General features: G+C 50.2%; 1 protein-coding gene across 1 annotated transcript; it reads right to left on the minus strand.

The window, feature by feature from the left end:
- Positions 1 to 350: 350 nt before the first annotated feature.
- Positions 351 to 22,712, minus strand: RBM44 (RNA binding motif protein 44). Its single transcript, XM_012725145.1, has 14 exons — positions 22,640 to 22,712; positions 16,956 to 18,606; positions 15,455 to 15,634; positions 14,587 to 14,770; positions 14,193 to 14,215; positions 13,991 to 14,075; positions 12,453 to 12,567; positions 11,752 to 11,880; positions 9,274 to 9,353; positions 9,097 to 9,170; positions 6,793 to 7,078; positions 3,688 to 3,833; positions 3,421 to 3,564; positions 351 to 389 (listed from the first exon to the last, which is right to left on the minus strand). Exons 1-13 carry the CDS (start codon positions 22,710 to 22,712, stop codon positions 3,441 to 3,443), a joined length of 3,150 nt encoding a protein of 1,049 aa, XP_012580599.1. The 3' UTR covers positions 351 to 389; positions 3,421 to 3,440.
- Positions 22,713 to 23,033: the final 321 nt, after the last annotated feature.

Raw genomic sequence — 23,033 nt, forward strand, 5'->3', positions numbered from 1 at the left:
TTGTTGCCGTGACCCGACAGCGCAGCGCGAGCGTCTGAGACGCTGAGAGCGGAAGGCAAGATCCCGAGGCCCGCTTTCCTGTACGACACCGCTCGAGTTATGAAACAAAAATGCGTTTATTTTCTCAGTGTTTAAAAAGAAGATTAAACAAACATGTGTTTGAAATGGATGTGACCGCTTACGGTGAAATCACCTTTCACTTTACACAGAGGATTTCAATACCGTGGCAGTCAGTCACTGGACTCGAGGGAGCTCAGAGCAGAGCGTCACACACCAGCTCTGCTCACGGAGCTGCTTCATCACGTCGTCTTGCTCATCACGATCTCCTGAGTGCTGTGCGTGGAGCATCCACTGCGGGCGGAACGCACGCTGTCCAGGGAACCCCACAGCTGAAGGAAATGGGAAACAAGAGGGACACGCGCTGGCAGCCTGGGCCTGACACCCCAGGGCAGGATGTCGGCGGTGCCACGCCCTGCGCATGGGCACCCTGACCCCCGTCACTCTACCTTTGACAGGAATCGTGTGCCATCCTAGACCAGCACAGAAACAGGCCCCAAACCACACACAGGGAGCTACCACACGGCACTAGCCGAGAAGCGGGCTATCACGCTGGACAGGCGTGCAGCACGCTGCCAGAAGCCACAGCGGCGTTTCAGGCCTTTCCTCCGAGGCGCTCAGCTAGCACGCGAAGGCCGACTCGCAGGGCTGGCTGCTGGTGACTGGTGTATGAGACTGTTTTTAAGACACGACCATGGGAAATACATCTGAAGAGAAAATTCAACCATGCATCCTTGAGGAAGTTGCGTGCTCACATAAAATCCTTCACATGTAACTTGCCTCAGTGTAAGGTTTTGTATTTTCTAGCCTGCTTCTCTGCCTTATTTTTGTCAAATCGGTCACTGTTTGAAGTTATCTGGGCAACTTACTTCCCCCTACTCTCTAGAACACATGTAAGCTCCCTGGAGGCAGACATCCTATTACCTTTGCTTTGTAACATGTATTCACACGAGGACGTTAGGTTTCTTTTTGCTTTATTCTTCTTAGAAATGGGCCTGGTTTTTCTTTCATATTTTCACATGACTTAGACCTGTGTGCCAGCCTCCACGAAACTCCCCCTTGGACTGTTAGGATGGCACCGAACGTGTTGGACGGGAGGGGAACGGGCAGCTTTCTACTGCTGAGTCCTTTGATCCAGAGGACAAACCCCTCAGCATACGCAGAATTAAACTTCTCAAAGCAATGTTGTTCCCAGATAGACCTAGCTCTCCTTAGACATACCGAGCGCCAGAACACCGATCAGCGCTTGCTACGAATATTTTGGAAAATCCATTTTTCCAGTATTATGGACAGTATGTAGAGCTGCAACTGACCCCCAGCACTGTCCTCGCGTCCAGGAAGCCTTGAGTTCATGAGCTGTGTTCCTTATATTCAGACCTGCGTCTCTTTTCCTTCCTGTGCTCACGGGAAGCTCTAGCACAACGGGACCAGGAGGCGAGGCAGATACCTGTCCCCCAGGGCCACGCTTTCTCGCTGTTGCCATGGAATCAAGCGTTTTCCTGAGGAGACCATTCCCAGCCCTCCCTGCCCCACACCTCCAGCCGGGCCAGCAGACGCCTGCTGGGCCTTGCTCTCACTCCCCGCCAAGAAAGCACAGCGAGCGCCAGCACCCTGCAGTGTCCCCTCGGGAATGGAGCCGGCTTTGTTGCTCAGTGCCACAGAGGTGTCTCCACACGTGAGGACCCTGCAGGTTCGCCTGCTGCGCGTAATACGACATTTGGGCTCCCTGCGTCTGGGGCTGCTCCTTTAACGCAGGCCGCGGAGGGAGGCCAGTCGGCTAGCCCGGATGCAGCGATGCTGCGTGCGTGCTGGCCCTGGCCCTGCCCCTACCCCGGGAGGCTGGTCTCCCCGCCGGGCGTATTAAAGCGGCGTCCCCGGCACCGGGCCCCACGCAGAGGCCGATGCCCCTACCGCTTGTTAGGGCTCTCACAGGAGGCTGGTGAGTTTCGTCAACTACTTCTGCGTGCTGAACAGTCCCCTTTATTCTAACTGTATGGCAAATTACACTGAGTTAAAAATGTTCAATAAATCTTGCATTTTCTATAATTTCTTACGATTTCCTAACGTTTTAAAAACATCTTGAGAAACTGTATTTATTTGACTTTTAAGTCCAATCTGACAATCACTATTTTATAGGAATATTTGGTTCATTTATATTTCTGATGAACTATTGGCATTACTAGGTTTTCATCATCTTACTACATGCTTCCAACTTAGCCTGGCTATGCTTTTTGTGGTACTTTTTCTCACTCTATACTCTTTCCCCCTGTATTTACGTGTTTTAATTTCATTCGTGATGAATCATTTTTGGGAGTGTACATTCTTCTCTACAGAGTAACTAGCAGGTGTACAATTGCTGGCAGAAATAATCTGAGGCCTAAAACACGACTCTCGCAAAGAATGCTCACCTTCATGTCTCAGACGCACAGCATAGGTACCCGGACACTTCACTCTGGTCAGAGAGTGCGTTCCGAAGCTGACCACCACCCTTCCGATGAGCTCGCTATTCTGGCTTACAGTCACCTCTAGAGCACAGCCTGCTAGGAACCCTGCACCTCTGCTGAGTTCGCCGAGCCCCGGGGCCCCGGCTCCACGCTATTAGGAGGATCCCTCCAGCTCCTAGCTGTCCTCTGCAAACAGTGCCAGGAGAAAGTGGTGGCAGACCTTGGGCACAGTTCCCTGGGACTTGCTGCTCTGGACCCTGCCCCATGAATCACCTTGATAGCTCTCGGGGCCTTCCAGCAAGTGTCTTTATAGTCAGCTTTTCAGATTACTCTGAATGAACCCAGACAGTTAAACTGGGAACCAGTCCCGTTGCACTGCGTTGTAACAGGGATTCTCTCTCTGACACGTCTTTCCTCACGTGGTGGCGCCTATGCCTGTGCCCTCGAGTGGCCCTGGCGAGCCTCATCTAATGTGGTGGAGACGCCGGTGCACGGCTCCCAGGGAAGGCTCAGCAGAGCAGGACCGTCTAGCTCACCCGCACCCCAGGTCAGCTGCCGACATGGAGACGCTAGAGCAGTGGCGGTAACGGCCACCAGCACGCAGGCGCCGCGTCAGCGCAGGCCTGGGCCTCAGTCTAGCCTCCCAGCGACTCGCTCAGGCCAGCCCCGAGCGCCCCAGAGCTAAATCCGCCCTGCCGAGCCACTCCTGAGCCCTGCAAACTACCAGGTGAGTTGTCTAATGCGACACACTTCTGAGTAAGGGGTTTGCACTAACAGTGAACTAATACAGCAGGTCTGCCTTCCGTTTAGTATTATTTTAAGCTTAATGTTATTCTTTTTATTGGAGAACAAAATGGTAAAACCAGTAGCTTAAAAATTTTAAGTAACAACACTGGAATGTAAGACACGACTGACTTACCTCTGCTGATTCATCTATCCCTAGCTGGAAGCAGAGTTTTTCAACACAGACGAAGTCATCTCCACGATAGTGCTAATAGACAAGCCGTTCAGGAAGCCTGTATGGCCCACTCGTACTTCCTGCAGAGCGTCGATGATACGATCTCTGCAAAGGAGAGCGTGTGAGGCGCTGGGCAGCAGGCGCACCGGCCGCGCCGGCACGGCCTGAGCCAAGCTGTGTTTCTACATGAAAAGTTTACCACCGGCCGAAACACATGGCAGTCATCACCTGCTCGCTTCGGGGTGCAGTTCCGTCAGCCTCTTCATGATCTTGGTAAAACTGCGCAGATTCAGTGTGTTCGGAGGGATGAACTGAACTGGTATATCGGGCAACAGCTTGGTAGATTCGATCTGTTTACAATTCTTCTTGACACCCTAAGCATTTAGAAGGTTTTCTTGAAGTCAGCAGTCATTACACGGAGAGGTTCCAGCACAATTAAATTATAAAATAACAAAAAGTTAAATCAAAATTCCTAAGAAATTTATTTTCCATTTGGGATTTTCCAGGACCGTTTGTTCCCAGAAGATTTACTTGCGCTGTGTTCAGGGGCAAGCTTTAAAAAACTGCCAGACCGGTTCCCTTCTGGTGGCGATAAAACACAGAGCTTCCTCCTCTGAACCGCAGAGCGCAGAGATGACGGAAGCTATGCTTCCAACGCCCCCGAGGACGGCCTGCCCAGATGCCCCCCTAGGGACCGGGAGCTGTCACCTCCCTAACCGCAGGTGCTGGAGGCGAGGGTGTGACGCGTACTCTCCCCCGCCCGGTCAGGGAGGCCGTGGACGCGGCGACCGCCACGGGCCTGCACGGCTTTTGCCGGTATGCAGTGAGCACGAACTGCAATGCCAGGAGCTGTGCCCTGGCTGCGCGTGGGGGAGCCAGGGACATGGCATGGAACTCCGCCACGTCCACATCACCAGCCATCTGATAAAATCATTAGCACTGCCACGTGAGTAAGCTACAAGTGGTGGGAAGCCACCGTAGCCTGAAAAGCCTAGGCAAACATCAGGACTTCAACAGCCTGGACGAAGCCAGAGGAAGACACACGGAGCGCCAGCTCTGGCGTGGCAGCACGTTCTGCCGCTTAGCCGCTCACTGCCTGTCTCCACCAAATAAATGTAAGCCCTGCAAGCCCACTGGTCTCGGTGCTCCGCGCGCGGCTGCTCTCCCAGTGCCTACATCGTGCGCACAGCACACGCGCAACAGCCACCGAGTGAAGTGGGAGACACCACCGCTCGACAGTCCGAGCGGCAGCGTTGACGAAGTTTCCCACAGACATCAAGGGCTCCTGTTTGCGGGGTGCACTTTCCCGCCAGGCCCTGTCCCGAGAACTCTCTGCGCTCGCTGAGGGAAAGCTCACGGCACCGTGAGGGCACCTGGGCGCGGGGCTCCGGCCTCCTGCTCTCCTCGCCCAGGCCCGTCCGCCCAGTGCTGGGTACACGTGGAGCTCGAGACTGCGGCGCGGCGGCCTGCCACCCTCTCAGCAAAGCCCTCCTCCTCCAGCCGAGGGGCCCGACCCAGCAGCCTTCCCAGTCAGCGCCCACCGCGCCAGCCGCCTGGGCCGAGAGCTGCCACCGGAGCGGCCGGGCGCCGAGACAGGCTGGCCACGCCACGCACGCGTGGCCAGAGAGCAGCGGGCCCAAGGCCCAGGAGCCAGACGGAAATGCACCCGCGCAAGACGCGACCCCCACGCCGCCAGCTGGCCAGAGGCCGCCCCGAGCCGGGGAGCCGCACAGCAGAGCATGGGTGGACCCCGTCCCACTGCAGCTAGGCCCGGCTAAGGCCCACACTGCGCAGTGACCCGGGATGGAAGGAAAAGGAGTAAAAGATGACCGTACCCAAAAGAGCCAATGTTCAAAAGGAAGGAAGCTGGGAGAGGACACTGGTCACCGGAGAAACAGCGGTGCAAGTCAGATTGTGAGGACAAAGAAGGAAATCAAAGGAGTCAAGACGCTGAAGATAAAAGCTACCTGGGGAGTTTCACAGGAAGATCACAGGGCAAGTGGAGACGGGTCAGTAACGGCGCAGGACAGGGTGACACCAGAAATCAGGAAAAGGTGGGGGAAGAGCAAGAGATTATTTTATTTCCTAAGGGGAAAACCTAGATTAATCTATTTGACAAATATTTATTCTTTCATACATTAAAAAGGGGCTTGCTTGGCTCTGATCTACAGAATCAAAATAGTCCCAACACAACTTCAAGCAGGGTTTTCGGTCTACACTGGCAAGTTAAATTATAAAATTTATACAGAGACCCAAAGAAACTGGAGTAACTGAAACAACTCTTTAAAAGAAAAAAGCCGGCGGACTCGCTCAGCCTGGTTTCCAGACCTACCAGGGGGCGGCGGCAGTCAGGCAGTGCAGTCTGGGACACACCGGTGGGGCGTGTCCGGTCTCCCCCGTTTTTATAAAGGCGCCACAAGTAATTCCAGGGAGAGTCGGCAAGGACACCGGAGTAGTTCCACGTGCTCCCCCCACACCACACCCCCACATCTGCCCCTCACACCTGATATCAACGTTAACTCAGAGCCTTTGTGACCAGGGGCTATGCACGGTCAGAGAGCTTCTTAGAGCCGACACAGAGGCCCTCCCTGGGGCGCAGCGGGTTACAACGCAGCACTGAGAAGCTGAAGCCACTTCAGCATGAGTCCGATCCCAGCCCCAGAGGTGACCCCCAGGGCGCGGCAGACCTCTCCTGACCCCCCGCTGCTCCCCTCAGCAGTGGACTTCATCGATGTGCCTGTTCTGCGTCCCACTCTGGCTCTGGTGAACCCTCTCACCGCCCCTGCACCTCTGCTCTGTACCGCAGTTCTGTGTGCACAAATAAATGCAACTTTTTTTTAAAAAAAGAAACAACACAGGGTACAAGTGAACGAGAAAACACTGCTCTGAGAAAGACGCTGAAAGACTGAAAAGACAAAAACTATAGACTGGTAAAATATTTGCTGATCACATACCCACCTGATAAAGAATTTAATTTAGAATATAACAAACTCTTGCAGCTCTTACTAAGACAACAACCTCCTAAAAATGATCCAAATGAACTGCCAGTACAATAATGTGGGTCTGGCTCAAATTCATGAAACTACGGGACAGAAGCCGAGAAAGGGGCCCTGCAGTGCAGGGGACAGCACGCGGGCCGCAGAGCAGCAGGAGCCGCATACAAAAGTAAGTTGGGGCGAACACCCAGGTCAGAGATGACAGAGACTGTTCACATTCTGCTTGCAGACCGCTGAGCACACGCACGCCGTTCTGTGAAGCTAGACCTGTCCCAGGGACGGCGCCGCACGGCGTCTCCAAGCGCCAGTTCGGGACAGCTCTGAGAACTATACTGACCTGGTTGGAAGGGAACAGCTCACTGTCTTGTCCGGCGCCCAGATGCCGTGGCCGAGTTCTGGGCGCTCTGGAAACAGGGGGTGCTGAGCTGGTTTCTTTGCTGGCGGCTTTCTCCGTGTTATTCAAGCCAACTCGATTTCCACTTCTGGAGGGGAGGGGTGCTGCGTATTCGCCAGGAGACTTGACAAGCCGCACGTTTACTGCTTTGCCATTTATTTCCATTCCGTTCATTTCTTTCACAGCCACCTTTGCATCACTGCTGTTTCTAAAAGCAAGGGATGCATACCTAAAGCGCAGCAGCAGAAAACCAAATGGTTCTTTGTTAGTAATTTAGAACTGCGTCAAGCTTCGTTTTGTAACTACCTGCTAAGATGTACTTTTCACCACACCCATTCTTAATAGAAACGACTACTCTGGGGCTTCACCTCAACTTGCATAAATATTTTACTTTGGACTGACGATTTCCGTGGAAAGGAAAAATTCTGAGTTTCAACCTAATTTTTTGAGGTCTTGCACATGTAAAAAAAAATAAACAAAATTTACTTGTATCTTGGGATCAGAGAGTTTATTAAGTGTAGCTAAATAAACACAAACTGAAGATAAATTACCTCCTATTAATTTTATATTAAAATTTAAGGCAGGCCCTCCCTGGTGGCGCAGCGGGTTAAAGCACAGCACTAAGAATCTGAAGCCACTTCCTCATGAGTTCGATTCCCGCCTGCAGCCTGCCCCGGAGGAGACCACATGGCGAGCCAGACCTCTCCTGGCCCACCCGCTGCTTCCCTCAGCAGTGTACTTCGTAGATCTGCCTATTCTGCTCCCCACTCTGTCTCTGGTGAAGCCTCTCACCGCCCCTGAGCCTCTGGCCTGTACCCCAGTTCTGTATGCACAAATAAATAAATCTTTAAAAAAAAAAATTTAAGGCAAAAGGTTTACAACACTTAAATATGGCCAAGCTGAAACACATGAGCAGTTTGGGGACAGTAGGTTATCCAAACTAAAAACATCTTAACCCTATACACACATGTAAACAAACTCCAGATGGCCCAAAGGCTTGAATGTAAATGTACAAGTTGAAAACACTCAGCAGAATACACGGAGATATCCCTGTGACTTGCAGTGGGAAACTGGAAGGCCACAGCGGCTGGGGAGCCCCACCGGGTCCCAGGCACAGAGCCGAGCCAGGGGGTGAGGGCCGCAGCGCTGAGGAGGTGGCCACGAACAAGTCTAGCAGGAGGGATTTTTCTAAAAAAATTTCAGGGATTACAAGCAAATTTATGTAACTTCCTTGTATTTTTATATCTATTTTCTAAGCTTCCACATATAATGTGCAGGACTTCTACTAATTAAAAAAAAAAAACAACTATAAACTTGTATGCCTTAAAGTGCTAACAGAGTAGATTTTGAAGCTCTTACAAGAAAATTTTAAGTAGGCTCTAACTCTGTCTAGTGAAAATGTTCACAGGACTGTCGCAGCAAGCACTCTGCAACACACACGAAATATCCAGTCCTGACGCTGAACCACCACACCCTGTGAAGAGCTCGACCCCTCCGGAGACTTGCACACCGGCCCTCCTGGAGTCACAGCGCTCCGCTCCAATGCAGCCTACGTACACAGCAGCAGGACAAATAAAAAAGCGTATGATCTTAACTTGCTCCACGTAAGACAAAATGATACACTTGTTCCGAATAAATTTGAGGCACAACTACGAACAGACCCCTTTTTAATTAAGGTTTCCCTCTCTGAAATAGCTCTCATTAAGCTCCCCACCCCCACGGGATACTCCTGTGGCCTTGCATGTCGCCCAGAAGAAGCGGGAACACGCACTGGAAAAGGAGGCCTCGCTAAATACACGAGAGCATCACCTAAGAAGTCTTCCAAGTAAAAACAACAAAGGAAAGGCCAATCTCCCTGGCGCCCCATGCAGCGCGCCTCGTCTAACCGCAAGAGCGGCGGCACAGCTGTGAGGGACTGCCACCACCTCCTGAGCGACACGTGTTCAGGAGGCACCGACGGGGCTGGGCCGCCAGCTGCACGCCTGCTGCCTGCTCTCTCCGAACGCCCTCTATGTGCCCTGCCAGTGGCGTGGGGCAGCCTAGAGCGGAGGCCAGTGCGTGTCCACGTCCGCAACAGCAAGGTAAAGGCTGCGACGGAGGACGACCCTGACCGGGGCCCGCCCACCGCGCTCTCCGCTGCTGCAGCCCTGCACGAGGCCCTGACCCACCCCATGGCGCCATCAGGACGGTCTCCAGCACCCAGCGGACACCGAGGAAACGTGCGTTGGCTGAGGGTGAGGAACATACCTGTAGTTAGTAGAAGAACCGTAAATGGCAATTTCAGAAACATGGTATTTCTGGAAATGAGACCTTAAGTCAGCCTGGAAGAAGAGAAAAAAGTGGGAAATGTAGAAAAATAACAATGACCCAACAGGCCCAATTAGTAGATTCAAAGATGAAGCTCAAGAATAGCTCCTGGCTCACCTCAGACACTGAAGGGCGGAGGCCACCCACATGTATCAAGTGCCCTTTCTCTCTGCGTAAGGGGTCAGCAGTCTTCATTTCTGCGCGCAGTGAGACACAACACACAACACGTGATGACCTTTACAGTACCGATCATTTTCGGAAAAAAGGAAAATTATTTAATATTTCATTGCTTTATCACCTATAAGGTTACTAGCAAATACCAACACACTAGGCGGAAGAACAAGATTGTAACTTAGATTCCTGGGTCTTAATCACATCTTAAAAACAAGACGCTGGATTGGAAGCTCAAACACGAATCCCTGATTATAAACACGGTAGTCAGTTCTGCTGTAACTGTTCCATCATCACTGAGACAGTGATCTGAGTGCAGGTGCAGAGGGGACCCTCCCCCACGTCAGCTGGCTCAGCTTCTGCTCACATACTCTTTTGCTGGGGAAAAAACCTTAACTCAGGCCTGTCCAGCTCCATCAGTACTGACCGAGTGAGTCTGTACCTAGGGCCCTTCATCTTAAAGGGGAGAGGAAAACAGCACCTGCCCAGCCCTGCTGGGCTCTCTGACCGGCAGGCCCTGAGCCGCGCTACCAGAGGCCAGTGACAGGAATGACATGAGGGAAGGAGGACAGCAGTGAGAATCAGACAGCACTGCCTGGGAATCACAGCTTTCAGGGTCTCAGGTGTATTTTCCCGCTTGATAAAATAAGCCGTCACTTGTAGACCACACCTTCCTGGACTCCCTTGTTGAGGCGCTTCGAGCTACTAGCCACGCCACCAGCTGGCCCCAAGGCATGTGGACACTGCTGACCGAGTCCCCGGGGAAGCGTGCACACAGGCTTTACAATCCTTCCAGAGCAGCAGGGATCTGCTGCGTCGCCGCTGCATCCCTGTGGCAGAGGCCAACCCAGGACTTCCCACCTACCCCTGGGCAGTCACTGTTGTCACGGCCATTCCCCCATGAGGACACTTTGGTCTTAGGGTGTTGGCCGCTCGAGCAAGAAGGGTGCTGACTCGGGCAGAAGCTGCTGCTCAGCCCCGACTTCCTGACCATCATTATTAGCCTCATGTGACACGCTCATCCCACCAGTGACAATGTACGTCAGAAAGCGCTGCAATCACTTGCCTTTACAAACTACTTTTACTGTAGGGTAAGTGAGAAGGGAGCAGGGGCCTTCCGCAAAGCTTAGCAGAGGGCGGGGGTAAGACTGAGGACAGACGTTCAAGCTCCTAGTGCACTGAGCCCGGGCATGCTGAGCGTGGGAAGTAGTACGTCACGTGAGCAAGACACACAGCATTGGAGAGGGAGAAAAAATAAGGGACAGAGTAGTTACAATAAACTCAGGGACATGCCATTTAAAACTACATGTAGTAGCCGTGGATAAAGAAATACAAGAAAGTGGTAAAAATATTAAGAGTGGGTGGGATTACTGCAGGTTGGAGACATGTCATGTAATTTTAGTTTTGTCTTTTGTTAAAAAAACCTAAGTATTATTTATACAAGCAGGGGGAAAACCCAGCAAAACTCTTGCTAGCAGGTAAAGTAAAAGCCCACAGAAGACAGGAAGACAGGGAGATGCTGTGTCACTGGGGATGGCAGAAGGCAATGATCACAGAAACCCAATATTACAAACAATTAAAAACTACTTAAAAATGGACACTGTCCACTCATAGCAGGAGTATAATGGACCAGGGGAGAAAATAGCAAAAATAATGAACAACCATATACCAGAGACATTTTGTGGGGGTGGAGTGGGGAATGGGATCAAAAACGGGGGGGGGGGAGGAAGAGAAATGCACGGGATTATGGTGATGGCACACGGGTGACTTGGTGATGGGAAACCCGCGGGGATTACAATTGAGATGGAAAAAAAAAATGTACAAAATGATGTAAAAATAAACTTTTGTAATAAAAAAAAAAGAAAAAGAAATATTTCAGAAAAGATGGTGCTAGAAAGAATACAAATATAAATGAATATAGATAATGCCTTGAGAAAATAAAAGGTGAAGGAAAGCTTTTAAAATATAAAAATAAAAAAAAAAAAGAAAACTGTCCCTAGAATAGGCTGAATCCCTAACGAGCAGGAAAGCTGTCTCACGCCAGCCCATTTGATGCAGTCCAGCTGCCTGGGGCACTTGTACGACTGGCCATGAACCCCACATCCTGCCTCTGAAGGGCCTGGAAGGTGCCCCGCTGGGGTCAGGTGCTGTGGGACCGTGAGGAGGCAGCTGGGGCTTCGACCCGCTGATCAACAGGTGGGTGTCAGCGCTCAGCAGACAGTTCTATGATGAAGAAACGAACGCTTTAAACTGACTTACTCTTAAAACCGATGGCCACATGGCCGGTTTTCTCATTTTTCATAAAGGGAGCCACAAACAGAAATATTTAAAGTTCACTGGGTCCCTCCAAATCTTCCTGAAGCCAGTAAACACCATTTCACACACAGGCCAGTTCCGCACCCCAGCCCGCACAGAGGGACTAACCGAGTGCAGGCCCCGGGCCTCCTCCATCCTGCCCCACCGGGTCTGCCAGGGTTCCTGTGAGGTCGGCCCCGGTCAGGTTCTCCTGCGCATCAAACCAGTCTTCACTCACATCTCCACAGGTCTTACACTCTGAGAATGGAACACAGGCAGTTAGGAATTAAGTGTCAGGTTGAACTTCTGAGAAGTTACCTAAAAAGCATCTCAGAACGACTTAGCACGACAATTTTATGTATAAATCTAACACTAAGTATTAGCCACAGAAGAAAACCGAACACCGACCCCTCTCTGCAGCCCGAGCGACGAGTTGCCTACTTCTCCTGGAGTGGCCTCACTGGAGCACGAATGTCTGTCTCACCTAGTGCCTTCCGCGTGGCGGGCACGCCAAGCAGAGCTACGCGCCTCACGTCATCTAGCATGGGGCTATTCTGGAGCAATCCTATCTTTTCACAGGGGACCAGAGAAGTGGAATTATATACAATTCAAATACTAAGGGACATTAGAATTTTCAGATTGGAAAACATGAACCCGAAGAGTGGCAGTCTATTATCATTTTGCAGCGTCAAATATGGTAAACAACCTTCAAGATGTCAAGTAGATGTAATGAGACTGAACATTCACGATGAGTGTTACTCAGCACCCGTTCTGATCTCGCCCCTCTTCTGTTTCCTGGCGATGACGCCGGGGGACAGTCTCACACTGACCTTTACTGTCGAGGCCCAGCTGACTCAGGTCCACATTTCCGTGGCCGCCTTCTAGCCCCCCGCCCTCCGGCGGGGCATGCTGTGCAGCGTGAGCACCGTCAGACGGCGAGGACACCTGGGGGTTCCAACAATAGGACTCAGTGCCCAGGGGCGCGTCCCCCGCTCTCAGCCCCGCTCTGTCTGTCAGCGAGGGTGAGGGGCTGGCAGAGTGCAGGGAAAGGCTGAGACTGTTTAGCAAGGGAGGATGGGGGTGCACACAGTGCCTCAAATGCTCTCTGGGGCACACGCCCACTTCACAGTCTCCTTACCAGTTACGTGTGGCATGGAAAGTGGGTTTCTGTGTGCCATCCAGTCCCGGTGTGACGGCGCTCCCCCACAGAGAACAACCGCTACTTTACATGTACGTTCACTTCAAGAGGAGAAATACTTGAAGAATAACCGAGCAGACAACACCCTAGTGGCACACTGCTGGAAACGGCGGCCCCAGCACCAGAGTGGCGACGCCGACTCAGAAATGCGATGCCTGCACTGGCCCCGGGCATGGCCTGCCGGCTTCACTACTGAACCACAGATGTGCCAGGCAAGGCGAGGTGACCCCAACGTAAAATATTGTTTGATAGACAGAACTAAGGTCACAAAATTGTTTTATCTTGTATCTTTAAACAATAATTTGTCGTTCTCACATAAGCGGTTTCTACGGCTGCGACCTATACACTGATGGGAAAACAGAACGCGATGTATTCTTCAATAGACAAATGGTTTCTGCAAAGTAGGTAAGAAATCTGAGGCTACAAAATCCTGGTTTTTGATCTGTTAAAATTTTTTAGATAGTTGCGTTTTTTTGTTTCAGAGAGTAGGAAACAGAAAATTTGTTAGGGTGAACATCAGGTTAACAGAAAGGAATCTAGGTAACTTCAGTCTCACCTTTGGCTCTGAAATGCACTTTCCCTGACTGGCCAAACACTGCCAGCTCAGGGTCACAGCCTGAGGCAGGGCTTCCCTAGCCCGGCCTCACGCCTGCCTCACTGACGTGAGGGGTTAGCAATGCCCAGACTGTCACCTGACAAAACATGTCCTGGGGCAAGAAGAAAGATCAAGAAAACCCTATGCCAGGCATTTCAAAACTGCTTTTATCATTATCAAGACTTTGCCCTGCGCATGAGCGGGGTGTCAGCCTCTCTCCTGAAAGGAAGAGCAGTTTTAGCCCCCTGCGTGGAAACCCGGCGGGGGGTGGGGGGCTGGAAGTCATGGGATTTGCCCTGGCCACCGACTTATTCCTACTGTCATGGTGAACAGCACCACTGACTTCCAGCTTCAAATGTCTCGGTTTGAGCCCAATCCTGTGTTGCTGCACTCCGTGCACGCCACTGACATGCCCCATCGTGTAACTGGCGCTCCTTCCACCCATGACAGCCTCACAGGGCAGCACAGTAAGCCAGTGAGCTAGATGGGGACGAAAATTTTGAAACTTTAAGCTTCCTTTGTTTAAGTCACAGCATTAAAAACAGACACTCAAGAACTACTTTTGAAAATCCCACTTGAGACAGAACCTTTTTCAGGCTCGAAGAAATGTCAGCATCACTGGTACTTTGATTATCCAGTTCAGAATCTGCCCCTGAAAAGCTGAACAGATGGATGTTTCATTAACGAATTTATCAATGTTTTGAGAAGACAAAACTTAATCAGGCAATTTTTAAGGTCTAATGAGCTTAAATTAAATTAGATGAAACCATAACTTACACACTTGAGTCTTCCTTTAGGAGCTGGAAAGAGAGGGGGAGGAAGAGCTTTTTAAGTTTAAAATGTTTCCTGTCCAAATGAAATAAAACATTTCCCCTAAAACAGACACACCCAGGGCCCTCCCTCGTGGTGCACGGTTTACAGCGCAACACTGTGAAGCTGTTGGCAGCCACCGCAGCACGAGTTCAATCCCCAGCCAGGGAGGGACCCGCAGGGCGCAGCAGACTCTCCTGACCTGCCCGCTGCTCCCCTCAGCAGTGTGCTTCAGTAGATCCGCCTGTTTTGCTCCCCACTCTGTCTCTGGGGAGTCCTCTCACCCCTCCCCTGCACCTGTGGCCTGCACCCCAGCTCTGGTGTGCATAACTAAATAAACCTTTAAAAAGTATATACATACCCTGGATATAAAAGCAGAGAAAGCAGAGAGCAGCTTTGACTCTACAGACAGGGGTGGCAGCTCTTCCAGGGGTATGCCCCGGTTTATTTTTTCTTTCAAGCTCATGTATCTAACTTTTAAATCTCCCAAAACAGACAGTAGTGCTGATCCTAATTCCTTCTTAGCAGTGTGCCTTGATAAATTCCTGTTCAAAAGGTAAGTTCACAAAGCTGAGTTAGTTAGACCCTAATTATCCACATAACAGTATCACACACTGAACGCTAACTCACCGAATCTTTACTTTTTCCTCTTGGAAGGCAGTAAAGGAACATGCGGCCAAAGATATGTCTAAGGACCGTACAGGCCACCGAGGGGAAGGCGGCACGATGCCAGGAGAGCCCTCCTGCTGTCTGCACGTGAACTTTACAGAGACATCAACCCGCCCGGTCGCTGGGTCCGCGCCCCAGCACACACTGCAGCCCCCTGAGGTAAGACTGACTTCCCCAGTACAGTCTTCCCCAGAGCAGCTAACAAAACCTGCTACTTTGAAAGTGAAAAGGAAAGCAATGTTCTAAGAATTAAAGCTAGCTACACATTTCTAAGAGGTTTTCCTGAGCGACACAGATTTAAAACCCTCGTGGCCCCGGGTTAGAGCGCAGCACGGGGTGACGCTGTCGCTGCCACTGCCGCGGGAATTCCACCGGGACAGGCGTGGCCACAGGGCGCAGCAGACGCCTGCTCCCCCAGCAGTGACCTTCGTCCATTGGCCTGCTCTGCTCCCCGCCCTGTCTCTGGGGAAGCCGCGCAGCCCCGCACCTCTGGCCTGGACCCCAGCTCGTGTGCACAAATACGTAAATCTTGAAAAACAAAAAAACCAAGACTCACGCACCTCTGCGCGCCCTCCCCGTCTCCCACGACGAGCGCGTAAATGTCTGCGCAGTGGCGGCGGCACAGCTGGTGGCGCGCGTCCAGCAGCTGCAGCTCCGCCGCGGCCGCCCTCTGCGCTGCCCTCTCGCAGCAGCAGCTCGGCGGCCGGCTCCTCGCCCCCTCGCGGGCCAGCTGGCATTCCCTTAAAACAGAAGCGGGCACGTGGCAGGGCTCAGAGCACTTCGCGCCCACGACACAGCTCTATAAGCACAGCTTACGTTTCTCAAGCTTCCCTGTCAGGGGCACATTAGTTCTGGCTGCAGCCGAGAGGCTGAGGGGGAATCAGGCCTCAGGTAAAGCTAAATGTGCTCTAGTTAGCGGCGAGGAGGCAGACAATTCTGTCGGATTTTCTTTTACCAGAAACGAGTTTCAAAGTAAAGGACTGATTTTATTTCCGCACCATCCACAGGTTTAAACCCAGATCAAGTCTTGGCCAATGCACTTGGTTGTAAGCGTTCTGTATGGAAATTGCTCTGACATGAGTTATCTTTTCAACAGAAAAGACAATTTACCTTCTCCCAAGTAAGGGCCATTACTGGGGCAAGTGTTTTGTTGCGCTCTCTATAAACAAGTCCCTACAAAAATCACTACATTTTCGAGTGTTGAGAGAGTCCTTGGTGAAGAGCTCCCCTGGCCGCTACTCCTAGCCGCTCTGATACTCCGCCTCTGGAAACCAACTCTGCTGTTTCTCCGGATAGGCTTGGATCCAGATCAAACCTCTCAGGCAAATGAAAACTAAAGCAAATCCTAAGTGACCTCAGGCCCTTTGACTGACTTGGGGTCCTCTTTTGTCTCCCCTCGCCCACCTACTGGTCCTCCACTGTGCTCTGAATTATAGTGGCCTTAATAAATGCAATTACACAATGAACTAAAATCAAGATTAAAACGCCCTAATGAATGTAGCTATTTATTCCTTTAAATACATGAGGTTTTCAACGATGCCATTTAAATGTTTAGTCTCTAAAAGGATCAAGTGAAAGAAATGGAGACATTAAACTAGCATGGATTTGGGTTGGGTAAAGATGCCAGTTTCAGAGGGAAGTGCTGACACTAAAACCTCGTAAGTGAAAAGTTTCACAGCCTAGATCGTGTTTACATTTATTTGCTTGAAGGTGAATGGCTGAATAGGTCATTTACTGAAACCTTTTAAGCTATTCCACACGGCTACATGCGTTCACCAAAAGCAAATTCCCACTTTGACTCCCTCCTGTGTGACCTGCAGGCTTACTTCTGACTCACCTCTCATGATGTCTCTTTAAGTCTGAGTCATCAGATGTATTTCTGAAATCCTGGGAAACCTGAAAATATGATTTGAAATCAAATTAGAGCTATGTCTCACATACTGCACCTAGCGTTCAACGAGCTGGAGTGATTCATTCACCTCTTCCTTTTGACAGCATTTTCCATAAAAGCCTCTGGAAGCTGTTATAATTTAATGATCAAACATTTTTATCATCACAAACTTGTTCTTCATGAAGTCAAATAAACTCTCAGTAGTGACCGTCACGGGTTTTACCTTAGACAGGTTTCCATCCGGCTTCTCTCTGTCGGCTGAGCGCAGCACTGCCGGGGGTCTCTGTGTCACAGCTGTTGGCGAGTCTCTGTCATCCAGACCCAGCGACCCATCTGTGTTACAGGCCACACTCCTGTGTCTCTCTCTCTGCCACTCCCCAGGCGGCTTCCTACACATCACGGTGAGCTCAGTGTTGCTCGCCGTGGAAACCACAGGGGGTCTCCTGCTCGTGGCTCCATCGGTTGTGAAGCAGGCCCTGAAGTCCACACTAGCGTCCACAGTCTGCACCACCGTGACCACGCTGCCTGCCGCCTCTGTCCCCACTGCCGGATGCACCCCGTCCGTGCTCTGAAGCCAAGCTTCATCCTGGGTGCTGCCGTTGGCCCCTCTCAGGGAGTTCCCGCCTGCTGCTGTCTGATCACCTCTGACTGCGATGCTTGCTCTAGCACCGGAGAAATCTGAGGCTGGGTCAGGGGTGTTCCGGAGGTTTTCATAGCGTGAACAGCCACTGGCAGAGAGCACCACATCCTCAGCAGGAGAGGTGCAGGCTGCCTGACAGCCTCTACAGGGTCGGGGTGGTGGACTCAAGGTTCTGTCCTGGGGCGACACGCGAGGGCTCTCACAGCCCCGCAGCATTTTGCTGTCACCAACTACATTTCCACAGAACTCTCTACTTCCGGTTACTTGGAGCTTCAGTCTGTCAGTATGAATTTTAGTTTTTAATGATTTTGGGGGGCTTAAAAAATTACTCTTGGGTTGAGATTTCTGGTTTCCAAGAGGACTGCTCCTCAGTACAACTTCCTCAAGCCCTGTATGGTACATTAAACTAGTCTCCTGTTCTTCACACTTCCCATGCTTGGACTCATGGTGCTCCCTTAACATGACAGAACTCTGAGACTTGGAGGCAGGCGGTGAATCTCCCTGGCCACAAACATCAAGTGAATCGGAGGGGTCGCCCCAATGACACCCTGCTGCCAGGCGACGGCGCTCCGGCTTGCCAGCACACTCGGCCTCACAACCTGAACCTGTCACCCTCCCAACTCCCAGGCTGGCGCTGCTCATCACCGGTGTCTGCTCAAGCGACAGACGGCTGCTTCCAGGCTCCTGCTCCTCGGCGCTGTGATACTCAAGCTGTGAGTCCTCGGCCAGGCCGCTGCAGCATGCGCCTGTGTCACACCCTGTGCGCTGCTCGTTGGAGGCCACGCAGACTGCCTCCAAATCAATGGCCGTATCGCCTTGATGCTCCAAAATATCAAAAAATACCTCCTCTCCTCTCTGCATATCGGAATCGAATTCTGAGTTTACAGGAAGATTTTCATTCTCTAGTTTGGACTCTGAATAATGTATAAAGTATGTCTTATTCAGGAAAGAGCGGTCAATACTGTCCTCAGACTCGCTCCACTGAGAGTGGGCGCTCTCTGAGCTCGCACCCAGGCTCACGGTCAAAGGGGGCTGCGGCCCATCTGTCTCGTCAGCACCTCTGCTTTCTTTGCCATTTGCTCTCTGTTCCAGCACCAAGGAAGCCTGCAGAAAAGTCAACGTGGCTTCATTACAGTGATTGGAACATAAGAGATTTTCTTTCTTGGGACTGGAATTTTCATCTGATGAAAAAAAAAAAGACAAAATGTTAGCAGTACAGCGACAGGATCCAAACATCAGGAAAGGCCGTAGGCGTGACCGGGTGGAGGAGCACCTCTCCTGTCAGCCACCCCTCGGCTCCTTGATGACAACGTAGGTGGGAAAGCTGGGAGGCAACCAGAGCTAGTAATGTCACAAGGGTGGGGCCTCCAGGCTGAGTAACTCCCTGTGGCAGGAGAGACCAGAGAGTGAGCGCCACAGGAGGGCAGCACGAGAAGGCGGCCATCTGGAAGTGGCCAGCGCCAGGCCAGCGCCCGGTTTGGATTTCCAGCCTCAAGACTGCAGGGGAGCAATCCAGTGTAAGTTACCCAGCGTGTGACATGCTGTGAGGGCAGCTTCAGCCTACGGAGACAGCAGCGAGCTCATCCTCACGCTGTCAGTGGCAAGGTGTCTACCACTCACAAGCAGCCACTGTGTGTCTGGGCGCTTCCCACTGCAAGCTGCAGGCCCATAGAGACAAAAAGTGGCTCTGCCCCTGACAGTCGCAGCTTTTTAAGAGTTAGTGATAAGAAAAGCACATAAAAGCAACACAGGCAGAGCGCGCTGAGCGGTGTTAATGAGCAAGTAAGTGCCCAGGAGAAGCTGATTTCTGAGAAAACTGACATCTAGTGTTTTAACAACTAAGTTATTTCAGGATATCAAAGGGCACGCATGAATGCATGAAGGTAGCTGAGCAAAGAACATGGCGTTCTTCAGCAGTGCAAGCAAGCTCGTCAGGCGCCAGGGCTGTGCACGGAGGGACCTTCCCTAGGGGCAGTCCGGCCCCTACTCTGGCAACAGAGAACCACGGGCAGGCCACTGGTGGGCCAGACTGAAGGCTTGGAAAGGGAGACTCGAGGCAGACCAAGGGTGCAGGGGAGGAAGTGGAAAGGAAGCAACTGGTGACAGGTTTTGGCAATTGTAGAGGAGGAAAGGAGAAATCAGTGGCTTTCAATTTTTTTTTTTTTTTGACTAAGAACACAATCAGAAACATCTCAAGAAAATCTGCTACACATGTATATATGTGCTTGTGTGTGTGAGAGTGAAACAATAAAATAGTAACTTCTCCAACTATGTCTATTGTACCCTGGTACCTTTTTTTCTATTTTATTAAAAACCTGATCACGGGGCCTCCCTGGTGGTGCAGTGGGTTGGAGCGCAGCACTGCAAAGCTGGCCATGGCTGCCTCAGTGCGAGTTCGATCCCTGGCCCCGGAGCTGACCCACATGGCCCGGCAGACCTCTCCTGACCCGCCTGCTGCTCCCCTCAGCAGTGTACTTGTCAGTCAGCCTGTTCTGCTCCCCACTCTGTCTCTGGTGAATCCTCTCACTGCTCCTGTACCTCTGGCCTGTACCCCAGTTCTATATGCATAAATGAATAAAACTTAAAAATAAAAAAAGCTGGCCCTCCCTGGTGGCGCAGTAGGTTAAAGCACAGCACTAAGAAGCTTAAGCCACTTCCTCATGAGTTCGATTCCCGCCTGCCCTGGAGGAGATCCACATGGCGAGGCAGACCTCTCCTGGCCCGCCCGCTGCTCCCCTCAGCAGTGTACTTCGTCGATCTGCCTGTTCTGTACCCCACTCTGTCTCTGGTGAATCCTCTCACCCTCCGCATCTCTGGCCTGTACCCCAGTTCTGTATGAATAAATAAATCTTAAAAAAAAAAAAAAAAAAAGCTAATCAGTCTGCTAAACTGATTTCACGACTCACTGTGGTTGCCACCTACTTAAACATCACTCCAAGTAGTGGTCAGCTTTACAACTTGGTGTCACAGTTGAGCTAGAGAGGCATTTTCTGAAGCCTTAGAAAACCAAGGGGAAAGTGGAGGTGGGGGAAGCTGGAGGGGAGAAAACAAGTTCCACTGCAGGCAAGTGGAGTCTGAGGTCAGTGATGACACAACCGTGTACAGGGTGTTCATATGGGTTGGATTGTTTGCAGAATTCTCCTTACAGATTCTGGATACAAATTCTGCTTTCCATGTTTACAATATAAGTTATTTTTTCTTAATTTATTGCATTTTTTTCCCCCCTTGGGCACAGAAACCCATTTTATTCAGTGCTGTTGACAGAAAACATCATCCAAGAGACACTGGGGACAGTGCTGTGACAGGCACCCGGAAGCCCCAGCAGAGTGTGAGGGCGTCCAAGGCTCTGTGCACACTGGAATGTTCTTAGTTGCTCAGCACCAAGCCAGTGAGCTATCACCACTGACACAACCACGTTGTCTTCATACCCTGCTCCAGCTCCTACTTTCCTGTTGTCTTCTCAGCCACTGCGATATGAACACAGGATTTCAGCACCCATGGTGGTGCCATCCCTTCCTTGTCAAACACCCAAAGGCCTTCTAAGCACTCCTCATAGGTGCCCTGTCCTTGTTCTGAGCCACAGCCCGCAGCACGGCAGGAAGTGCTCAAAGCACCTTCACGTTCATCTCATTACCCTTGGGCTCTCCAGAACCCTGAGCACCTCGGCATTGGTGGGGCTCTGGCTCCACATCCCCACACAGCCCATATAGGATCTTGCCTTCCCCTGCTTGGTTGAACAGCTGGAAGGCCTCAAACTCTCCCGTCTGGTCCTCGGTAATGTCACACATCTTGACTGCTCTGCCCTGTGAGACCGTGTCCTGTGGCTTATCTTTTAACTTTTTATAATACCTTGTCATCATAATAAAGATTATTAATCAGTCTTTTCTTTTCTGTGAGACCGTGTCCTGTGGCTTATCTTTTAACTTTTTATAACACCTTGTCATCATAATAAAGATTATTAATCAGTCTTTTCTTTTCTTTTGGCTTTTGTATCTCATTCCAGAGACTGTAAGAGTACCCTAATAAGTTTATTCTCATCTTGTGTGTATGCAGCACTTAGCCTTTTCACATTACTCAGAATACATTTTCTTTTGTGAGCTAGGTATCTAATTTTCCCCCCAAACTAGATGGTCAGTAGTCCTAATGCCATTTATTGAACAATTCAGTGTTTTTTTTAGACTTGAAATAGTGTCTTCACCATGCTTTAAAGTTCTAATTGCTTTTTTTTTTGGGTACATACAGTTTTGATGACTATAGCACCACAGGGTACTTTATATCTGATTGGTTGCTTCTTTCTTCCTTTGTATTTACTTTCTTTAAAAAATTTTTCCTCGATTATTTTTTCACAATTTCTCTTTCAGGCCAGTTTTTCAAATTCATTTGTGTGTGTGTGTGGAACATTTTGGGTTGCATGAAAAATTCTATTGGAATGTACAGAAAAAGAGATGACTATCATCATGTCCAATCTCAGGTGGCCTTCCCCAGGCTTCCAACAATTAATGTGTAAACAGAAATGCAAACACCATTGTGTGGTCCAGTGGAGTTGAAAAGTGATGTCTTCATTGTAGAACATAATTGTATCCTTTATCTGACCCTCTTTATCTTCTCACAAATGCTTTCTATACCAATCACACTTTATTAGTACTATCAATTTCATTTGATTCCGATTTCAAGTTCATTTGATTCCTAACTTGAAAATCCTTTTACTTTCAATCATCCTCTTCTATTTTAAACATGTCTCATATAGGATGGGATTTTTTTCCTTTTTAATCTAGTCTGTCCCTTCATAGGTAAAACCACACATGTTCTTATGTATATAGAGCTTAGCCACCTTGGTTTTTATGTTCTTGTTATTTCTTATTTTCTCCTTTACCATTACCATGGAAAAGGAAATTTTCAGGAATGTGTGAAGACAAAGCACACATACCTGTCTATTTACTTCCCACTTGTTACCCTGAAGACAATGGACCTGTCAGCAGTTCCTCAAAGCCCAGCTAGACTGAAGCCCTGTCTTCCTGCACACCCCATCCCCCTGAGAGGACACGCACAGGGTGCCCACAGTCACAACTCACCTGGCAAGTATGCCAAGTTAACTGGCACACTTTTATGGGGACGGAAGGCTTAGAGTAATAACATGGAGGAGGGGCTGGCTGGCCCAATTACATTTAATCCTTCTCTCCACCCAAAACAAAAACAACAGAGTTGGTCCCTCACCTTTCTGGAAGTTCCTTCCATCATTGTGGTACCCTTTACCAGATGCTGTTTCCACCACTGCAGTAGCCTGCATTGCTCAAGAATTTATATTCTAGAAGAGATACAAACATTTAACTATTATTATACTTGACATTATATTTTAAATGCTCTTAGAGAATTTGACAAAGTGACAATTGTGTCAAAAATTCTAATACCACAGAGCCAGTAAACAGCAGAGCTGATAGAACATTTGAATAACTAAAAAAAAATCACATGAATTGACAACTAGGTAAAAGACTTGTGTATTTTAAACAGGCATTCTTTTAAAATTTCAAGGGAACATAAAATACCAATGTGCTAAATCACCAAGAAGTCTTAATACAAAACAGAGATTATTAAAAGGCTACAATGTGAC

The sequence above is a fragment of the Condylura cristata genome, unplaced genomic scaffold (assembly GCF_000260355.1).
Source record: "Condylura cristata isolate star-nosed mole 26May11 unplaced genomic scaffold, ConCri1.0 scaffold00002, whole genome shotgun sequence".
Lineage (NCBI taxonomy): Eukaryota > Metazoa > Chordata > Mammalia > Eulipotyphla > Talpidae > Condylura > Condylura cristata.

What these genes read in the sequence shown, in the direction of transcription:
- RBM44 (XM_012725145.1), bottom strand. Translation starts at nt 22,712, where the DNA reads ATGCAGGCTACTGCAGTGGTGGAAACAGCATCTGGTAAAGGGTACCAC. An exon ending in TGAAAAAGGTTCTGTCTCAA is followed by an intron (nt 12,568 to 13,990) that starts GTGGGATTTTCA and finishes TGGAACCCCCAG; the next exon opens with GTGTCCTCGCCGTCTGACGG. An exon ending in CTGCACCCCGAAGCGAGCAG is followed by an intron (nt 3,565 to 3,687) that starts GTGATGACTGCC and finishes TCTCCTTTGCAG; the next exon opens with AGATCGTATCATCGACGCTC.